This window comes from Mesocricetus auratus, unplaced genomic scaffold (genome assembly GCF_017639785.1).
Source record: "Mesocricetus auratus isolate SY011 unplaced genomic scaffold, BCM_Maur_2.0 Super-Scaffold_6730, whole genome shotgun sequence".
Lineage (NCBI taxonomy): Eukaryota > Metazoa > Chordata > Mammalia > Rodentia > Cricetidae > Mesocricetus > Mesocricetus auratus.
The window spans coordinates 68,196,208-68,213,156 of record NW_024429184.1 but is presented as its reverse complement, the minus strand read 5'-3'; the positions used below and the strand labels follow the sequence as shown (position 1 = coordinate 68,213,156).

Here is a 16,949-nt window from a genome sequence, read left to right as displayed (position 1 = left end):
GAGTGCAAAGGATACCTGTGTGTCTCCAAATGTCTAAGCCTGGCTTTTTCTCTTAGCAATTCCACAGCCCATCTCCCATCTTCAGTAATCTCTTGATTGTGACATATGGAGAGATTTCCAGGCTTCTGAGGACCTTGCTGTGACCTGTCAGGTTTGAGCCTCCTAAGAATCTGTAGTCTACCACATGTGAATGTGAGAAGAACTTAAATAGCAAGTAGAAATACTCATGTGCATTCCCCTAGCTCACTCTACCTGAGAAACTCACAGCATCTGTTACATCACTAAAACACTACACAGCAATATGAAACGGGCATGCCTCGTTTTTTTCACAGAGGAGGAAACTGGGTCTAGAAGCTAAGAAAAACTCCAAATTAGCTCTTGTCCCAAATCTTGCCATTCTAATCCACCTGGCTCTTCCCAATACCACAACAACTATGTTAGAAGTTCTGGTCAGATCAGTACAACTGTGCCCTGCACAGCCCAGGTACTGAGCGCTGTGGTCTGAACAACCACCCAGTCAACATCTATATAACAGAAGCCTGTGGCTACAGAGGTTTGTAACACAAGAATTCTGTCTACCAGAAAGAGAAGCAGCGCAGGAGATCAACTAACTCGAGGCCTTGCACTAAAAACTCAAACTTAAAAAGGGCCAGGAAATCTGTAAATGACAGCAAAACCCTATGAATGTGTTCTCCTAAGTTCCTCAGCATTCCAATTCAGTTCACTCCCATAAGTGACAGGTTAGATTAGCAGCCTGATTACAAAGATGACTCGTATTGTTTTATTTTTCCATGTCTCCAAATACTGATTGTTCTTTTGATTTTTAGTGAGGAAAGTCGGCCCAGCTGGAACTGCCCTGTTGATTTGCTTTTTCTCTATGCCTATACACTGTGTTTACACAGCAATGCCAGTCGGGTAAGCAAGGCGCTATTAAATCAACATGGTTTTTTTCACTAGACCTTCTCGGGTCTTACACAGAGCCCTCTGCGTATGGCAACTAAATGCTTTCTAGCACTGAGGCTTCAGAGAATCCTCCGTCAGTGTCTGCTTTTCCCTTGATGCTCATTCCTATGGGTGGAAACGGAAAGACCCTGGGCAGCACAGAATCCTACACTATTTCAAAGAGAACACAGTGTGAGGGAGGGGGCTTTGCATCCAAATGACTGCCATGATCTCTTGGCTCTACTACCTGGGACCTAAATGACCAAATGGTATCACCTCTTTATGCCCCAGTTCCCCCTGTGCAACAGAGATGACAATGATGGCAATAACCCCAAGGTGACGTAAACGGTAAAGAAGAAACCTTGCACAACCACTCAGCATAGCTCCAGCAGTGCCCCACAAATACTAATTACTACCAAGGCCCTCACTGCGCAACGTCTTTATATGTCAAACCTTTCGCATTGGAGGTATATCTTTAGCTGAAGTTGATAGTAAATCAAATCCGATAGGAAAGCTTAAAGTCCTGCTTCTCAGCATTCACTTTAAACTAGACGAAGAAACTGTGCGAAGTTCATGACCCATGAGAAGCAATGTGGACTAAAAACTTAACTGCCCAAGCACATCATAGGAACTCTGTCATTTTTTACTGACTTTGCAGCTTATTTTAAAACTCCATTAGTCTTATATTTTCTTTTCCTAAGCTTAAGGAACATCCTCCAAGGCCGGGGCCTCAGCCGGGAGCACGTTCTGTGAAAACAACTACTTGAGAGGAGATGTCGCCAAATGCCAGCCTCAATCATTACACTCTGCAGACCACTTCACTTCATGAGAATGATTTTCCCTGATCACAGTGACACTTTGAAGAATTCAAACATCAGTTGAGATGGAAGGGAAATTCGTCTTGCTAAAATGTCATTTTTCTGAAATAACCACTCCTCAAAATCCATTATTGGTTTAAATGGTTTCCAGTGCATGTGGAATCATCCCACGGCAAAACGAGAGGCTAAGATGAATGAGTAATGTTTCAAGATAAAAGTCTTCAATAAACCCAGAGAGCAGGCCTTAGAGACAGACATTACTGCAGGGAAACAAGTATGTGGTATAGATCACCATATAGATTTGTAAGGATACTCCACTGAAATATGCTACTCATTTCTAAATAACTTGAAGTGGAGAAGAAGATGAGGATGGAAAGGACCAGAGACATGAGTGGACACCCTGCAACCTGGAAGAAGCCCCATCTCCTGAGGGTGGGTTTAGCTGAGCAGCTGCTGTTCTTTGAGTCAGAGAGGCAACCCAGCTGGTCTAAGATATCTATTCAAACTCACAGACTCACAAACAAAATTGCTGACTAAAGACCAACTCTAAAACTTTCTTTCTGAAAAGTGCATTCAAGAGACTAGTTTCCATGGTTTGCAGTTTGAGGCAAATTATCTTATAGGAGATCCCAAGTTCCTATGTCCATCCAATGTAACTGACTTATTTTGATTTCTATTTCCTGTGTCATCCTGCTAAAAAGGAAACACAGCGCCTTGAAGTCAGTGACTCCTATTAACTCTTCCACCATGAACATTTTAGTGTTTTTACGTGTACTGGCTGGTTGTGTGTGTCAACTTGACACAAGCTAGAGTCATCAGAGAGGAAGGAACCTCAGTTGAGGAAATGCCTCCATGAGATCCAGCTGTCGGGCATTTTCTCAATTGATGATCAATGTAGGGAGAGCCCAGCCCATTGTGGGTGGTGCCATCCCTGGACTAGTGGTTCTGTGTTCTGTAAGAAAGCAGACTGAGCAAGCCATGGGAAACAAGCCAGTAAGCAGTTACCATCCATGGCCTCTGCATCAGCTCCTGCCTCGAGTTTCCAGCCCTGCTTGAGTTCCTGTTCTGACTTCCTCCAGTGATGGACTACGATCTGCAAGTGTAAACCAAATAAACCCTTTTCTCCCCAATTTGCTTTATTGTCATGCTCTTTCATTGCAGCAATAGAAACCCTAACTAAGACATCATGCTTGGGCCACAAATAACATTTGAGTGTAGGTATGTCTGCAAGGTACTTATTTCCGTTCTTGTGGCTCCATACACAGATGAGGAGAGGAGTCAGACACAGGAAGGAAATACTGTTTGATGTCACTTATATGTGACATAAAACAGAAGTCACAGAAGCAGAGAGTAGAATGGTAATTGCCAAAAGTTTGTGAGAAGTAAAACTGGGATCGAGATGGCCAAAGATCCAAAGTCTCAGTTTTATAAAATAAGTGGTCCTGGGGATACACTATATAGCACAGCACTTACTGCTAAAACATCATGTTGTGACTTAAAAGTATTAATGAGCTAGATCTTGAATTATGTGCTCCCACAAAGAATGCATAATACTAATACTGGCCATGAGATAAAATGTTGGAGGCTTGTTCTTAGTCACTTTCCTATCACTATGAAGACACCATGACCAAGACAACTTATAGAATACTTTATCTGGAGCTGTGGTGACTTGAATGATAATAGCCCAAATAGATTTACATGTTTGAATACTTGGTTCCCAGTTGGCATAACTGTTTGGAAAGGATTAGGAGGTGTAGCCTTGTTGGGAAAGGTGTGTCATTGGGGGTGAGCTTTTGCCATCCCTGGTTCTTTCTCTCTTCCTCTTACTGATGGATAAGGACATATGTGGTGATACAGTATTTATGATTTATTAAAGCTTGCCTGAGGGTGCAGAAAGCAAACCTAGTCACAAGCCATAGAGCCAGGCAGTGGTGAAACACACCTTTAATCATGTAGCTCAGTGTGGCCTTGAACTAACAGAGATCCATCTGAATGTCTTTTGAGTCCTAGGATTAAAGGTGTATGCCACTACTGCCTGGCTCTATGTCTAGCTAGTATGGCTGCTGGGATTAAAGGGTCTCATAGGAGATTTATTCTCCAGCCATGCTGAGGAAAAAACAGCCCTTTCAGCCTGAGGTAGAGATAAAAGCTAGTGGCTGGTTGTTTTGATACTCTGATCTTCAGCTTGAAATTTGAACCCCAATATCTGTCTTGGGTCTTTTATTTTTTGTGTTACAGACATGTGTTTCCAGCTACTGATCTACTGCATGCCTACCTGTTCCTGTGCTCCCTGCCATAATTGTCACAGTCTCACACTCTGAGATGGTATGGTCCCAATAAACTCATTCTTCTACAAGTTGCTTTGGTCATAGTGTTTTCACAGCAATAGAAAAGTAACTAAGACCAAGATGATGAACATGTTTACAATCCTGATGGAGTCAATGGTTTCATGAGTATGTATTTATTCCCAAATCCATCAATTGTACATATTTCTAGGGAGATTTTTGCTAAATAATCACAGCTTTTTGTATTAGTCATATTTCAATGAAATGGTTTAAGTTTAGAGAAGTATCATGACTCACAGCTAAAATCCCAGCACTTGGAAGTCTTCTAACTTCTCAGTAATGAATGACTCTTTATGGGCTCCTTAATCTAGACATGTTTCCTTGAGGAAGAATTGGGTAAGGTAAAGAATATCCCTTCCCTAGGCACACTGATGCCTACTTTCCTCTCATTCCCATCTGTAGCCCACAGCAGCACCAGCCCAAGCTGACTTCCTTCCCACTTCTGGCTAGCTGCCGTTGAGTGAATGAAACTCCCTTCAGAAGCCCACACAGGATGGGAGGGTTATTCTCATTCAAACCACCACATTCCACTTCCTGACCTCCCTGTTTCTAACCGTACATCATAATGCATAATGCATTTAGTTCAACTTCAGAAATCTGCATAGTCTTTCATAGTCTTAATGTCCAAAGTTTCATCTGAGACTTAAGGCAATCTCTTAATTGTAACCCAATATAATATTAACACCAAAAAGCATATTACATACTATTGAAGTACAATGGCAGAATATACATTACCATTCCAGAAGGAAGAGAATACTGGATTGAAACCTAGTAGGGCAAACTCTAAATTCTATAACTCCATTTCTAAGGTCAAAGGATCCATCCTTCCAACTTGGCTGACTGAAACACACTTGTTTCTTTTAGGTTAGTTCTACTCTCTGTATACAGCTTTCCCAAGCAGATATCTGGCATCTCCAACATGCTGGGGTCTGCAATTCAATCCAGGCTTCACTTTCTCTGCTTCATACAATGGACTCTCAGGGCATCCACGTAGGGCCTCCTCTGCTAACAGCTGACCTCAGCAGCTTTCCTTAGCAGAGGAGGAAGATTCCACAGCCACTTTACTCTATGATCTAAAGCCAGAACCACATGGCAGATGCTGCCAAGTTGGGCTGCTTGCTTGGGGTGAAGCCTGACACCTTCCTTGAATTAATATTTGCATAAGATTTGCTTTGTTTTGCTTTTTAGGTGGAGCACATTCTTTTTTGCAGGACTGGCTGTGTGGAGTTTTGCACCAAGGCCACTGTTCCCTTTATTCACCTCTGCATCAGGACCCTCCTCATCTCTGTCAGCCTATGCCATGGCTCCAACATAAAATTTCCTGGTGATCTTTTTCTCCTCAAACTGCATACTTTGCATTTCTTTTCACCCTGCTTGCCCTTTTTCAGTGGTTTGCATAAGAGTTATTAGTAATAACTACTAACAAAGTCAATATTGTGACAGTAAATATTAACTTGTCTTAAATTCTCCTTTGCAACAAAACAAATCCAACACTCTCCTTACGTCTTTATCCTATAAACCATGAAGAAACCTTCATGGTAGACCCTGCATTTTAGTGCTGTCTCATTGCCAACACCCAAACTTTGGAAGTGACCCATTAAAACCATAGGCATGTCATTAGTTTTTTGTTTTGTTTTTGTTCCTTCCATTTAGTCTCAGGCAGATTTTTAAGACACAAGCAAAGGGCAGCCACATTCTTTGTCAAAATATGACAAGAATGGACTCCAGCCCAGTTGTTGATATTGGTCTAAACTGAAGCCTCTTGAGCTAGGACTCCATAGCCCACATTGTTCTCAGGTCTATTGTCCTCTAAGTTCATACTAGGATGGCACATTAAGCCCTGCTTACAGATTTCAACCACTTCTCTAGTCCAAAGTCCCAAAGTCTTCTATATTCCTCCAAAAAAATTGCTGTCATGCCTGTCAGAGCAATAGCCCATTTGCTGGTACCAGCTTCTATGTTAGTTACTTTTCTATTGCTGTGGCAAAGTACCATGACCAAAGCAACTTAGAAAACAATTGATTTCAGGCTCATAGTTTCAAAGGGTCAAAGTCCATGACTGTCATGGTGGCGAGCATGGCAGCATCGAGGAATGGCTGGCACTGGAGCATCCACTGAGAGCTCATATCATGATCTGTAAGTAGAAGGCAAATAGAGCTTACAGGGAATGGTGTCGACTTCTGAAATCTCAAAGCCCATCCCCAGTGATACACCTCCTCTAACAAGGCCACACTCCATAATCCTTCCCAAACAATTTCATCAACTGGGGGCCAAGTTCTTAAACACATGAACCTACAGGGGACAACCTCCTTCAAACCACCACAGCTATGGATGTAGGTGAAAAACTACCATTGGCATTCCAAATCAGCTGAATTCTTTTCATGTATTGCCATGGTGTGGACCAAGCCTTCAGGACAACAGCCCTCTCATTTCCATGTGGAACAATAAAGCCCTCTAGACAGCCAGCTGTGTTCCTAGCTTATCAGATTTCCTCATCTATATATAACAACAGCTGCATCTTAGGGAAGAGTATGTACTCTGTCCCTGCAAGGGCCTGGGCTTAATACCTAATGCCCAACACAGACATGACCTAGATCCTACAAACCACATATACATCACATTCTAATTTTCAGGCTGCCAACTCAAGATCTGTCCTTATGTAAGACAGAAAAGGGATAGAGATAAGACAAGACTAAGAAGAAAATGCACAGCCATCCCCCTTTGCTCAGTGGCACTGTTTTAGGCTAAAAGAAAAAGAAAGAACAAGAGAATAGAGATAATAAGAGAATAGAGATAAACTAAGAAATGTAAAAAGACTTCTCCTAAGATCTTATTTTAGTAAACCACCCTAAAGTACATTTTCATAGAAAAATACACATGTTATATATATGTGAATCTGTGCAGTGGTTTGAAAGAAAATGGCCCCCACAGGGAGTGACACTATTAGGAGCTATTGCTTTATTCGAGGAAGTGTGTCTCTGTGGAAGTAGACTTTGAGGTCTCCTGTGCTCAAGCTACTCCCAGTGAAACAGTTCACTTCCTGTTGTCTGCAAGAGATAAAACTCTCAGCTACTTCTCCAGCACCATGTCTGCCTGCATGCTGCCATGTCCTACCATGATCATAATGGACTGAACCCAGGAGTTGTCAGGGAGCCACCCCAGTTAAAAATTTTCATTTATAAGAGTTACCATTTTCATTTATAAGAGTTGCCATGGTAATTGTATATTTCCACAGTAATAGAAATTCTAACCTAAGACACACTGCTTCCTTCTCAGGAAATGTTAACAGTGTCCTGTGCTAAAAAGACCTAAACTTCAGCCATGAGAAGAGGAAACATTTCCTCCAAACACACATGGAGTTGGCACAGTTTATCTCCCAGCATGACTGGGTGAATGGGGGTTAGACTTGACCTGTAGCTTTAACAGAGGGCAACACATCAAATTCCCTTTGAAGCCAGAGAGAGTTGCAAAGAAATGGTTTCACACTGCATATGAGAGCATACTTGGACAGTGAACCAGCATATAATCTCTATGGCACACCTGGGAATGTTCACAATGGTGCTCAGCTTTCACATGCTGAGAGCCAGACTGATGAGGGATTCCCTATGCAATTTCAGGTAGATCATGAATCTCTGACACACTGTGGTTAAACAAACTCATATAAAATAATTATTTACTCTAGGCCCACAAACTGGAGGTTTACCTATTATAGAAGCTACTAATTCACTGTTAAATGTCAGAATTAGATGCCATTAGCTCAAGGCCCTATTTTTAATATTTAGAGCAAATTTTCTAACTTCTTCATTCCCACCAAATAAACCTCTACTTTTGTGAAGTTATTCCTCAGGCCTTCTAGCCTGTACTTTCTGTGACACATTACCACAACTGTAACTACCTATATAGTCACTTTCCTTCTCAAGTGACCACAACACTTCTGAGAGTGAAGGTTGTGTTTCAACCTCTGTGTCCCCTGTGCCCAGGTAACACTCAGTCAGAGTTTCTTATAAGAACAAATAGATGAAGAAGAAGACTGGAATTATGATTTGTCCTATGGAAAATAAGAGCTGAAAGGGATGTAGCAAAAGTTCAAAAACAGGGAAATGTATGGAAAAGAGGGTGAATGGGAACTTTAATGTGTTCCCTAGACAAGCAGAGATAGTGACTGAAAATGCTAAGTATAAGATTTTAAAGAATTGATGCTAAACCAAGGAATACTGAGTGTGGGAGAAATAGTCTTCTCCAAGGAATGACACAACAACTGGTTATAAAACACTAAATGGTCAGCACTGGAGATATATATACAAGTAACATTATGCAGACTAAGCAGGTTTTTTAACATTATTTTATTTTAAATAGCTTGTTTTACATGTCAATCCCAGTTCCCTCTCCCTCCCCTCCTCCCAAACCCTCCCCACCATCCCACCCATCCTCCCACCCTGTTGCCAATTCCTTCCACATAGGGGATATCTAGAGTCTATCATTTCATTCAGGGTAGGGTCCAGGCACTTCCCTAAGAGTCCAGGCAGAGAGAGCAACCCTCTTTGTGTTATGGACACACGATGTCTGTTAGTATTCGAGGGATAAACACTGATCCACTGCTCAGGACCCCATAGGTAGCCCAGACCTCCTCATTGACTCTCACATTCAGGGGGTCTGGATCGGTCCCATGCTGGCTTCCCAGCTGTCGGTCTGGGGTCCAAGAGCTCGCCCCTGTTCAGATCAGCTGTCTCTGCTGGTTTTGCCAGCCCATTCTTTGCCAATTTGCTCTTCGCTCCTCTCTCTCTCTGTTGCTGGGGTCCTTGGGTTCTGTTCAGTATTTAACTGTGGTTGTTTGCCTCTGCTTCCATCAGTCACTGGATGAAGGCTCCACAATGGTTATAGACATCAAGTTCACTATCAGGAATAGGCATTCGAGGTGGTCTCTACACTATTGCTTAGCTTGCCAATTGGTGTCATCCCTTTAGATCACTAGAGGTCACAATGGTGCCTGATCTATCTTCTAACCTATGATTCCCTCTTCCCCCTATCCTACCCCTCCAGTCGACCTTCCTGTTCCTCCACATCCTACTCTCTCTTCCACTTCTCCCACTCTCTATTTCCCAGGTCCCCCTCCCCCCCACCCCTCGCCGTGTTCCCCACCTGTTCAGAGGATCTTGCCTCATTTCTCTTCTCTTGGGTACCACGTATATCTTTTAGGTTCTTTCCTGTTTCCCAGACTCTCTGTCAGTGGAAGTGCAGACTGGCACTCTCCTGATCCATGTTTAAAATCCATATATGAGTGAGTACATACCATGTTTGTCTTTTTGTGACTGGGTTACCTCACTCAGGATGGTTTCTTCCAGTGCTATCCATTTACCTGTGAATTTCAAGATTCCATTGTTCTTTTCTGCTGAGTAATACTCCACTGTGTAAATGTACCACATTTTCTCTATCCACTGTTCAGTTGAGGGGCATCTAGGTTGCTTCCAGGTTCTGGCTATTACAAATAATGCTGCTATGAACATAGTGGAGCAGATGCCCTTGTTTTATGAATTTGCCTCCTTTGGATATATGCCTAAGAGTGGAATTGCTGGGTTTTGTGGTAGATTGATTCCCATTTTCCTGAGGAATCTCCATACTGCTTTCCAAAGTGGCTGTACGAGTTGGCACTCCCACCAGCAGTGGAGGAGTGTTCCCCTTTCTCCACATCCTCTCCAGCATAAATTGTCTTCGGTGTTTTTGATTTTAGCCATTCTGACAGGAGTAAGACGATATCTCAGAGTTGTTTTGATTTGCATTTCCCTGATGGCTAAGGATGTTGACTCCAGCTCTACAGAAAGTGCTAGAAGGAAAACTTAGATCCAAGGAAGATAACTACACTCACAACGACACAGGCAATATATAATCCCACTTTACATAACATCAAAAGAAAAAGGGAGGAGAAACTACACAAAATAACTTCACCACCAATAAATCAAGCACAAACAAGAATCATCAATCAATGGTCATTGAGATCCCTCAATGTCAACGGCCTCAACTTGCCTATAAAAAGACATGGACTAGTAGAATGGATACAAAGACAGAACCCATCCTTCTGCTGCATATAAGAAACACATCTCAACATCAAAGACAGACGGTATCTCAGGGTAAAGGGTTGGGAAAAGATTTTCCAATCAAACGGACCCAAGAAACAAGTGGGTGTAGCAATCCTAATATCTAACAAACTAGACTTCAAATTAAAATCAATCAAAAGAAATGAAGAAGGACATTTCATATTCATCAAAGGAAAAGTCCATCAAGATGAAGTCTCAATTTTAAACATCTATGCTCCAAATACAAAGGCACCTACATTTGTGAAAGAAACATTACTAAAGCTCAAATTGCACATAAAATCGCACACACTAATAGTGGGAGACTTCAACACTCCACTCTCACCGCTAGGCAGACTAAGCAGGTTACGTTTATTTATTTACAAATATACATATATTTACACATACATATACTTACATAACAATTAATGAAAAAAGAGGCCATAAACTTAAAAGATGGGGGGATTACATGGGAGGGTTCTGAGAGAGGAAATTATGTAATTATAATCTCAAAAACTAAAAATATTTTTAAAATAAAAATAATGTAAGGAATCAATCTAAAAGTTAGTGAACTCAAGTCTCTTGATGAAATGATGAGATATAAAAAATAATCATAAAACTTTATGTATTCTATTTCTTAAGCATTTGGGGGTTGGTGATAAAGGGAAAATACAGCTTTTGGGAATATGACCCTTAGATCTCTAAAAGACAGAAACCATTCAAACATCTTTGTGATAATACTGGTCAGGCCAGGGCCAGGACACTAGGATACAGCCAGAACACACTACACAAGCATTCTCCAGAGCTGTAACCCAAGCCCCTTCAAACCATTAAGACACACTAGAGGTGCTGACCCACATTCTCCCAGCCAACACACAGCCAAAACTTACTGGGTATTAGCGTTTACCTTTTTTCTTCTTTTGTAGGGTTCGTCTTTCTACAATACTTAATTGAGTGTTAACCTCCTAGACTCAAATGAGATTACTACCTTAGTGTCCCTGTGAATGTGGGTCTCCACAGATGGCTTTTGTTAGCATTTAAAGAATCTATGTGGAACACAGGGACAGCAAGAATAAAGCCAGGGAACAATCCAGAATTTCCCATGGCTTTCTTTCTGGCTTTTACATACCCTCATACATCTCTCTTGACTGCCAAGAGAGAACTATTATATGCCTGGGAAATGCAGTCTCTGTTTCCAAAACTGTCTCTTTCCCATCTCTAGAAAAATCCACATAAAGGAATGGATAGACTAGTCAAAAGTTTGGTGTTTCACAGTGATTTCTATTTGCTCTATAAAAACTAACTTTTAAAATAGAGATCATAAATGAGCATGGTTTGCTTCATCCTTGGCCTTCCCATTGCTTTCCCTGGCTCACAACAGTCAACTTTCATCTGAAAGCTGTAACTTATCTGACAGGAACTAAAGCATAAAACAGACATTTTCCCTTTACAGAAAGAACATTTGACCTCAGGACTTCACTCTGAAAGATTCAAAATACATACTCACCTGCAGCTGTGATATGGTTAAAGGGTAGCGGAATAATATCCAGGTAACTCCTTCGCTGCAAGGTGGGATGGTGAGAGAGCCTTCGTAGACCCAGTAATCCCGCAGAAGAGGGTCTGTGCAAACACATGGGCATGTTATGAAAGGGCAAGCTGATAGACTTACAACTCCAGCAACGATTTCCAAAATTGTAGTCTGTCACTTCTCATATGGATGACATTTAGAAGCTGGAGCCTCATATACAAAGTCTTAAACTACCATTTGTAAAGAAAATAATGAGAAACATTAATTCCATTTATATTTACAGAGATATCTATCAATGGCTCACTAGACACATCTATCAATCTTAATATATTTAGGAAACTATTACCCATTTTTATATTACCTGATTCACAGCTGATATCTATTGAAGTATGGTGTCAAGTACTATTTAGAGTAGTATAAATCAATTTGTTGAATCTTTCCAACAAAGAAATAAGACATATTAGCCCCATTTTATATAGGCGAGCTAAGTTACAGGATGTTAGTAATTTCCTAACTATACAATTTCCAAGATCACACAAAAGTGTCAGAGGGTTTGAACTCAAACAGTCTGCTTTCAAAGGCTGTGATTTTTTAAACATCCTGTTCGAGCCATCTCTACATTGCTTCCTCAGTAGTATGTTACTAAAATCCTAATGTGATAAGAAAACACAAGTCATGGATTTGAACTCCTTAGCACTACCTAAGAAGAATTCAGGGTTAAATATGTTCAGTAGGTTAAATATGTTCAATATGTGAGGAAAGTTAGTTCATGATAGAGCAGTTAAGTATAGAAAGAGGATACAATGGATCAATCTATTTGGTGTTGTTTGAAACACTATGGAACAGCACACAATTTAAGCAGAGAAACATAGAGACCAAGATTTTATATTAAAAACCACCTTGAACTCCAAGTTATAATCAGAGTGTTTTATGTATAATTATTACCTGTGCATGAATACAATTAGGATATTTAAATCCTGATGCTGTAAGGAAATGATCTTATAAAATTATATATAAAGTTTATTTCATTCTAGAAATAGTCCGATAGTCTTAGAAGTGTGACATTATGTGATAGGTGCGGGGACTTTACACTGAGGTGGAAATTTTCCATTTTACAAATGATGTCACTGAGAATGTTCTTTCTGGATTAAGGAAGCAGTGGCGAGGGTTTCCTAACATTCAAAAGGTTTCCTGCCTTATCAACAGTGATCGGAAACTGCACCTGCTGTAGAGAACAGAAACTGCAAGGCAACCTTGCTAACGAATCATGTATGACATCATGTATATGAGCACTCTAAGGAAAGCAGTGCAGTGACACACATGGTTCATGTTCATTTCAGACCACCAGATACATGCTTACCTGGTAATAATGTGTTAGGATTAAAGCAGGGTATTGTTTTGGATTTTCCCTGGAAAAGGAAAAGTAATTCAGGACATGTGAATAGAAAATTTATAACTATTTAAATAAAAATGATTAAAACTAAAGATCTATGCCAGGTCCCAACATTAGTGAGTGGACACTCTTCTCATTGCCGTGAGATCAAGTGGATCCAATAAATACACCTGCTCTGGACTCATGGCTATTTGCTTTGAATTTAAATTTCTCTTACAATGCCTGCTATAGAATGTAAAACTGATGCCTGCCGGCCCCACAGATACGTTTTGACTAAAACAGATGCCAGAGGAAGTGTGTTCCTCACCTGCTGGACTCAGCAGGAGTGGGCTAGTCCACATTCTAACTTCAGAACTAGCCCTTGGTTGACTTCTAGAAGACGGCCTCTGAGCCTTTGGAGTACACTCACCTTTGGTAAGATGTTTGCCTATACCTGAAGCCTTGAGCTATACCATATTTAAGATGAATTCCTGGTATTTTCAACCTGGCCCTTAGGTCTGGCCCTTGAAATCTGCTACAGCAGTGTGAGCCAGTGTGTTTATCCCAGAAATGTATGGATGCCTTGTTTGGAGAGAAACAACAGCAGGGTTTAAGATGCCAGAGGAAATTAATTAGGCAATTCCCCTAGTTCACATCATGCTGGGACTACTGGTGCCTGCTTCAAGTCCCCCTAGAATTCAACCCAAGACCCTCTCCCAATATCACGCTGTATTAAACCATAACTGTTGACTCTAGAAGCTATTCGGAGTCCCATAGGCCTTTCTAGAAAAGAATCAAGCCTAGAGACAACTTCTGGGAATGCATATAGAACTTCTTTTAAATGATTCACCTTGTACTGGATATCCTGGAGTATCTCAGTCACAGCCTTCAAGCCAACATGCTCCTTCCCTATCTGAAATACATAAAACACAAACCACAAATACACACTTTTAATGCTTAGCTTTTATCTAAAATAACTACCAGAAACAGGGCTCCAGTCCACCTGAATGGCCTTGTTGGGAACTAATGACCTATCTATTTATGGTCAGGTCAATAACTAAAGGTAAATAAAGTTTTAAAAGCTTATATAATATAACAATAAATAACAATCATAATATACAATATAATTCCAAACTCATCTTGCTACAGATATTTATTACTCATTATGTCATATATAATATATAATATATAAAAGGTTGCTACAGAAAAATGTCATAAGTAGTTCTGAATTAAAGTGATGTAATGTGTGTCTAAACTCTTGCCGTTCGTTCGTTCGTTCGTTCGTTTGTTTGTTTGTTTGTTTAAAACAGGCTCTCTCTGTCTAGCCCTGGCTTGAAACTTGGCATGTAGGCCAGGCTGGCCTCAGACATTAGCCTAACTCTGCCTCTGCCTCCTAGATGCTAGGATTAAAGACATGCACCAACATGCTGAGCTTTTTCATTTTTATTTATTTACATATTTTGCACTGTATTCTTGACTTTGACATTTATAGAATGATGTCATAAATTTCATCAAAGTTGAAAATTTTTATTAACTCAGATGTGCATATGATATTTCATGTCAAAGTTATCAAAATTAAAACATCTCTGGATTACTACTGATCACTATTCAATAACCTCTTCTTCATTCTTAGTAAAATAGGACTGTTTTTCAAAGTTTTCTACTTTAAATATATATATTTCTACTTTAAATATCTGTATATTTATATATAACTTATATTTTATGTACAGCATACTTATATAATATATAATTATATTTTATATTATAGTATATCATATGGAACTATACACTAAAATATATGGTATAATTATATACTTTATATGCATCATATATAATTATATATAATAAATATGCATTATACATATTTAAAGTAATAGTCTAAAAAACTGATACGTGAAATACATTTTCTGGCACTTAGTGTTTTTGTCTTTGTAAACGCTGAGTGCCACATGGTTGCTAGTTTCAGTCTACTTCCTGTGGACCGTAACAAGGGAGAGGAAGAGCAGGAATTATCTGTTAGACAGGCACTGCTATGCTAGACTTCTTCTATGTACACATAGGTCTGCAGAATGACCTGTAAGAAGCTAGAGTAGGTGTCAACATACACCTTTGTTTCTCCTAATGTCAACTATGAAATGTGCAAGAGAAAGAAACAATGAACCAAAGAATGGTCAGTCAGCTCAATGTAATTAAAAAAAATTCCTGAGACAGGCTGGAAAAACAGAAAATAGTTTCTAAGGTTTAAAAAGCATCTTTTGTAAATATATGACTAACTGCAAAAGCCAACATCTCAACCAAAAGCCTTCTCTGGTCTTCAGGAGAAGTGGACTCTCCTCAGTTTCACGGTTTCACTAGGAGGTAGCTCTTGGAGGCATGTCTATCTGGTTAGGATCAATTTTCATGAATCTCCTGTCAGACTGTTAACACTGAGAGGAGTCCACATCAGAACAACATAAAGTCTCACAACATAGTGGTCCAGCCGTCAGCTCTCACACTGCTTCTAGCTCTGATGCTGCCACGTTTTAGCTCCAACATCTGACTGTGTTTTTTTTTTTTAACTTCTATTCCTCCTTCCTGTCATTTTGAAATTTTCAGCTCTAAGAGGCCACTCTTTCTGATCAAGCTTTTACATCCACCCAGCCCTCTGTCCTCCATTCTCTCCTTTTACTGAGTGTTAGCAGCCAACACACTCAGCCCCTTGATTCACCCTTTTTCATTAGATTGAATGACATCTTTCCACCACTCTCCAGTCTTCTATTCTTTTATCCTCCTAAATCACCTGCTCTTCAATTGATCATCTCAATAATTTGCTAGAATGTTCTTTGCTCCTATGTGAATGGAGAATAATCCCTCGTGTGCTGTTCCACCTAATCCCGTACTATCCAGCCTTCTGTGGGTTTGCCTCATAGACTGTCTATTATCTCTCTTCCTGATTCAAAGCCAAAACCTGCATTCAGGTCCCTCTTACTCCATAATATGCTTTGCAAGCCTCAAGAATGAGGGGCACCAAACATGAGTGTCCCCAACTCCCCGCCCTCTCTTCACCTAAGAAAATGGCTTCTCTGTATGAGGCTTGATGTCCAAGTCTCTGAGACAGATGTTCTCCACTCCACACCTACCCTTCTTTAATGTGATCCAGCATTAGCCATCCATCTCTTTTCTGTAGTTATTAAACTGTGTCTGTGCTAGCTCTTCTTCCTCAGAAGAAAACAACAAGAACTCAGACCTCAAACTGGCCACTAGCATTTGCTCCATTGGCCCATCCTTGTCCAAGTCAAGCTGTTAGAATCAAGTCAGAGCTCAGTGCCCCACTTTTTCCTCTTGTGTTCTATTACTGTGGCCAGGGCACCAGCCTGGTACATGGACACTCAGTCACTTTCTTCCCTGCTTCCCCTGACACTCTTCAGCCATTCCTTTCTTAGTGAGAGCTCACTCTCACAAGTTATGTAAGTCTTTCCTGAAAAAAAAACATTTTACACAGCCACCTGAGTCTTTCCTCATAGAGAGTGCATGTCCTGGGGCTTTCCATCACCACAAGTTTGTTCCTGGAAACATGGGGGCTAGTCCCAGGAGACTAGGTTTGCAACCCAGGCCCCGTTGGAAGATCAGACAATGGAAACAGTAAATGATCATACCTAATTCAATTCACAAACCTATCGTGTACCAAGTCTGAAAATGAAGCTCACCTGTCCCCATCTCCCCACATATGATGACTTGTTAGTGTTATTATGCTTATTATCCTTATTTGTGCTCCTAAATGATGACATAATGCCTTCTACTGCTCAACTCTGGCAGTCTGATGCTCCACTCACTTTTCCAAGTTATAGAAAAAGGTCTTCTGCAAGTTAATTCTTCAATACAGTAAAAATCAAAATC

The 16,949-nt window shown here is 40.5% G+C and overlaps 1 protein-coding gene across 2 annotated transcripts in view; it reads right to left on the bottom strand.

Moving 5' to 3' along the window:
* Ca8 (carbonic anhydrase 8) overlaps window positions 1–16,949 on the bottom strand; it is a 102,519-nt gene that overhangs the window by 23,864 nt on the left and 61,706 nt on the right. For both annotated transcript variants that reach the window (XM_021225226.2, XM_005066731.4), the window contains exons 5-7: window positions 13,924–13,986; window positions 13,062–13,110; window positions 11,681–11,793 (exon numbers count right to left, since the gene is read on the bottom strand). In XM_021225226.2, coding sequence (XP_021080885.1) covers window positions 11,681–11,793; window positions 13,062–13,110; window positions 13,924–13,986 — 225 coding nt within the window. The remainder of the gene's footprint in view (window positions 1–11,680; window positions 11,794–13,061; window positions 13,111–13,923; window positions 13,987–16,949) is intronic.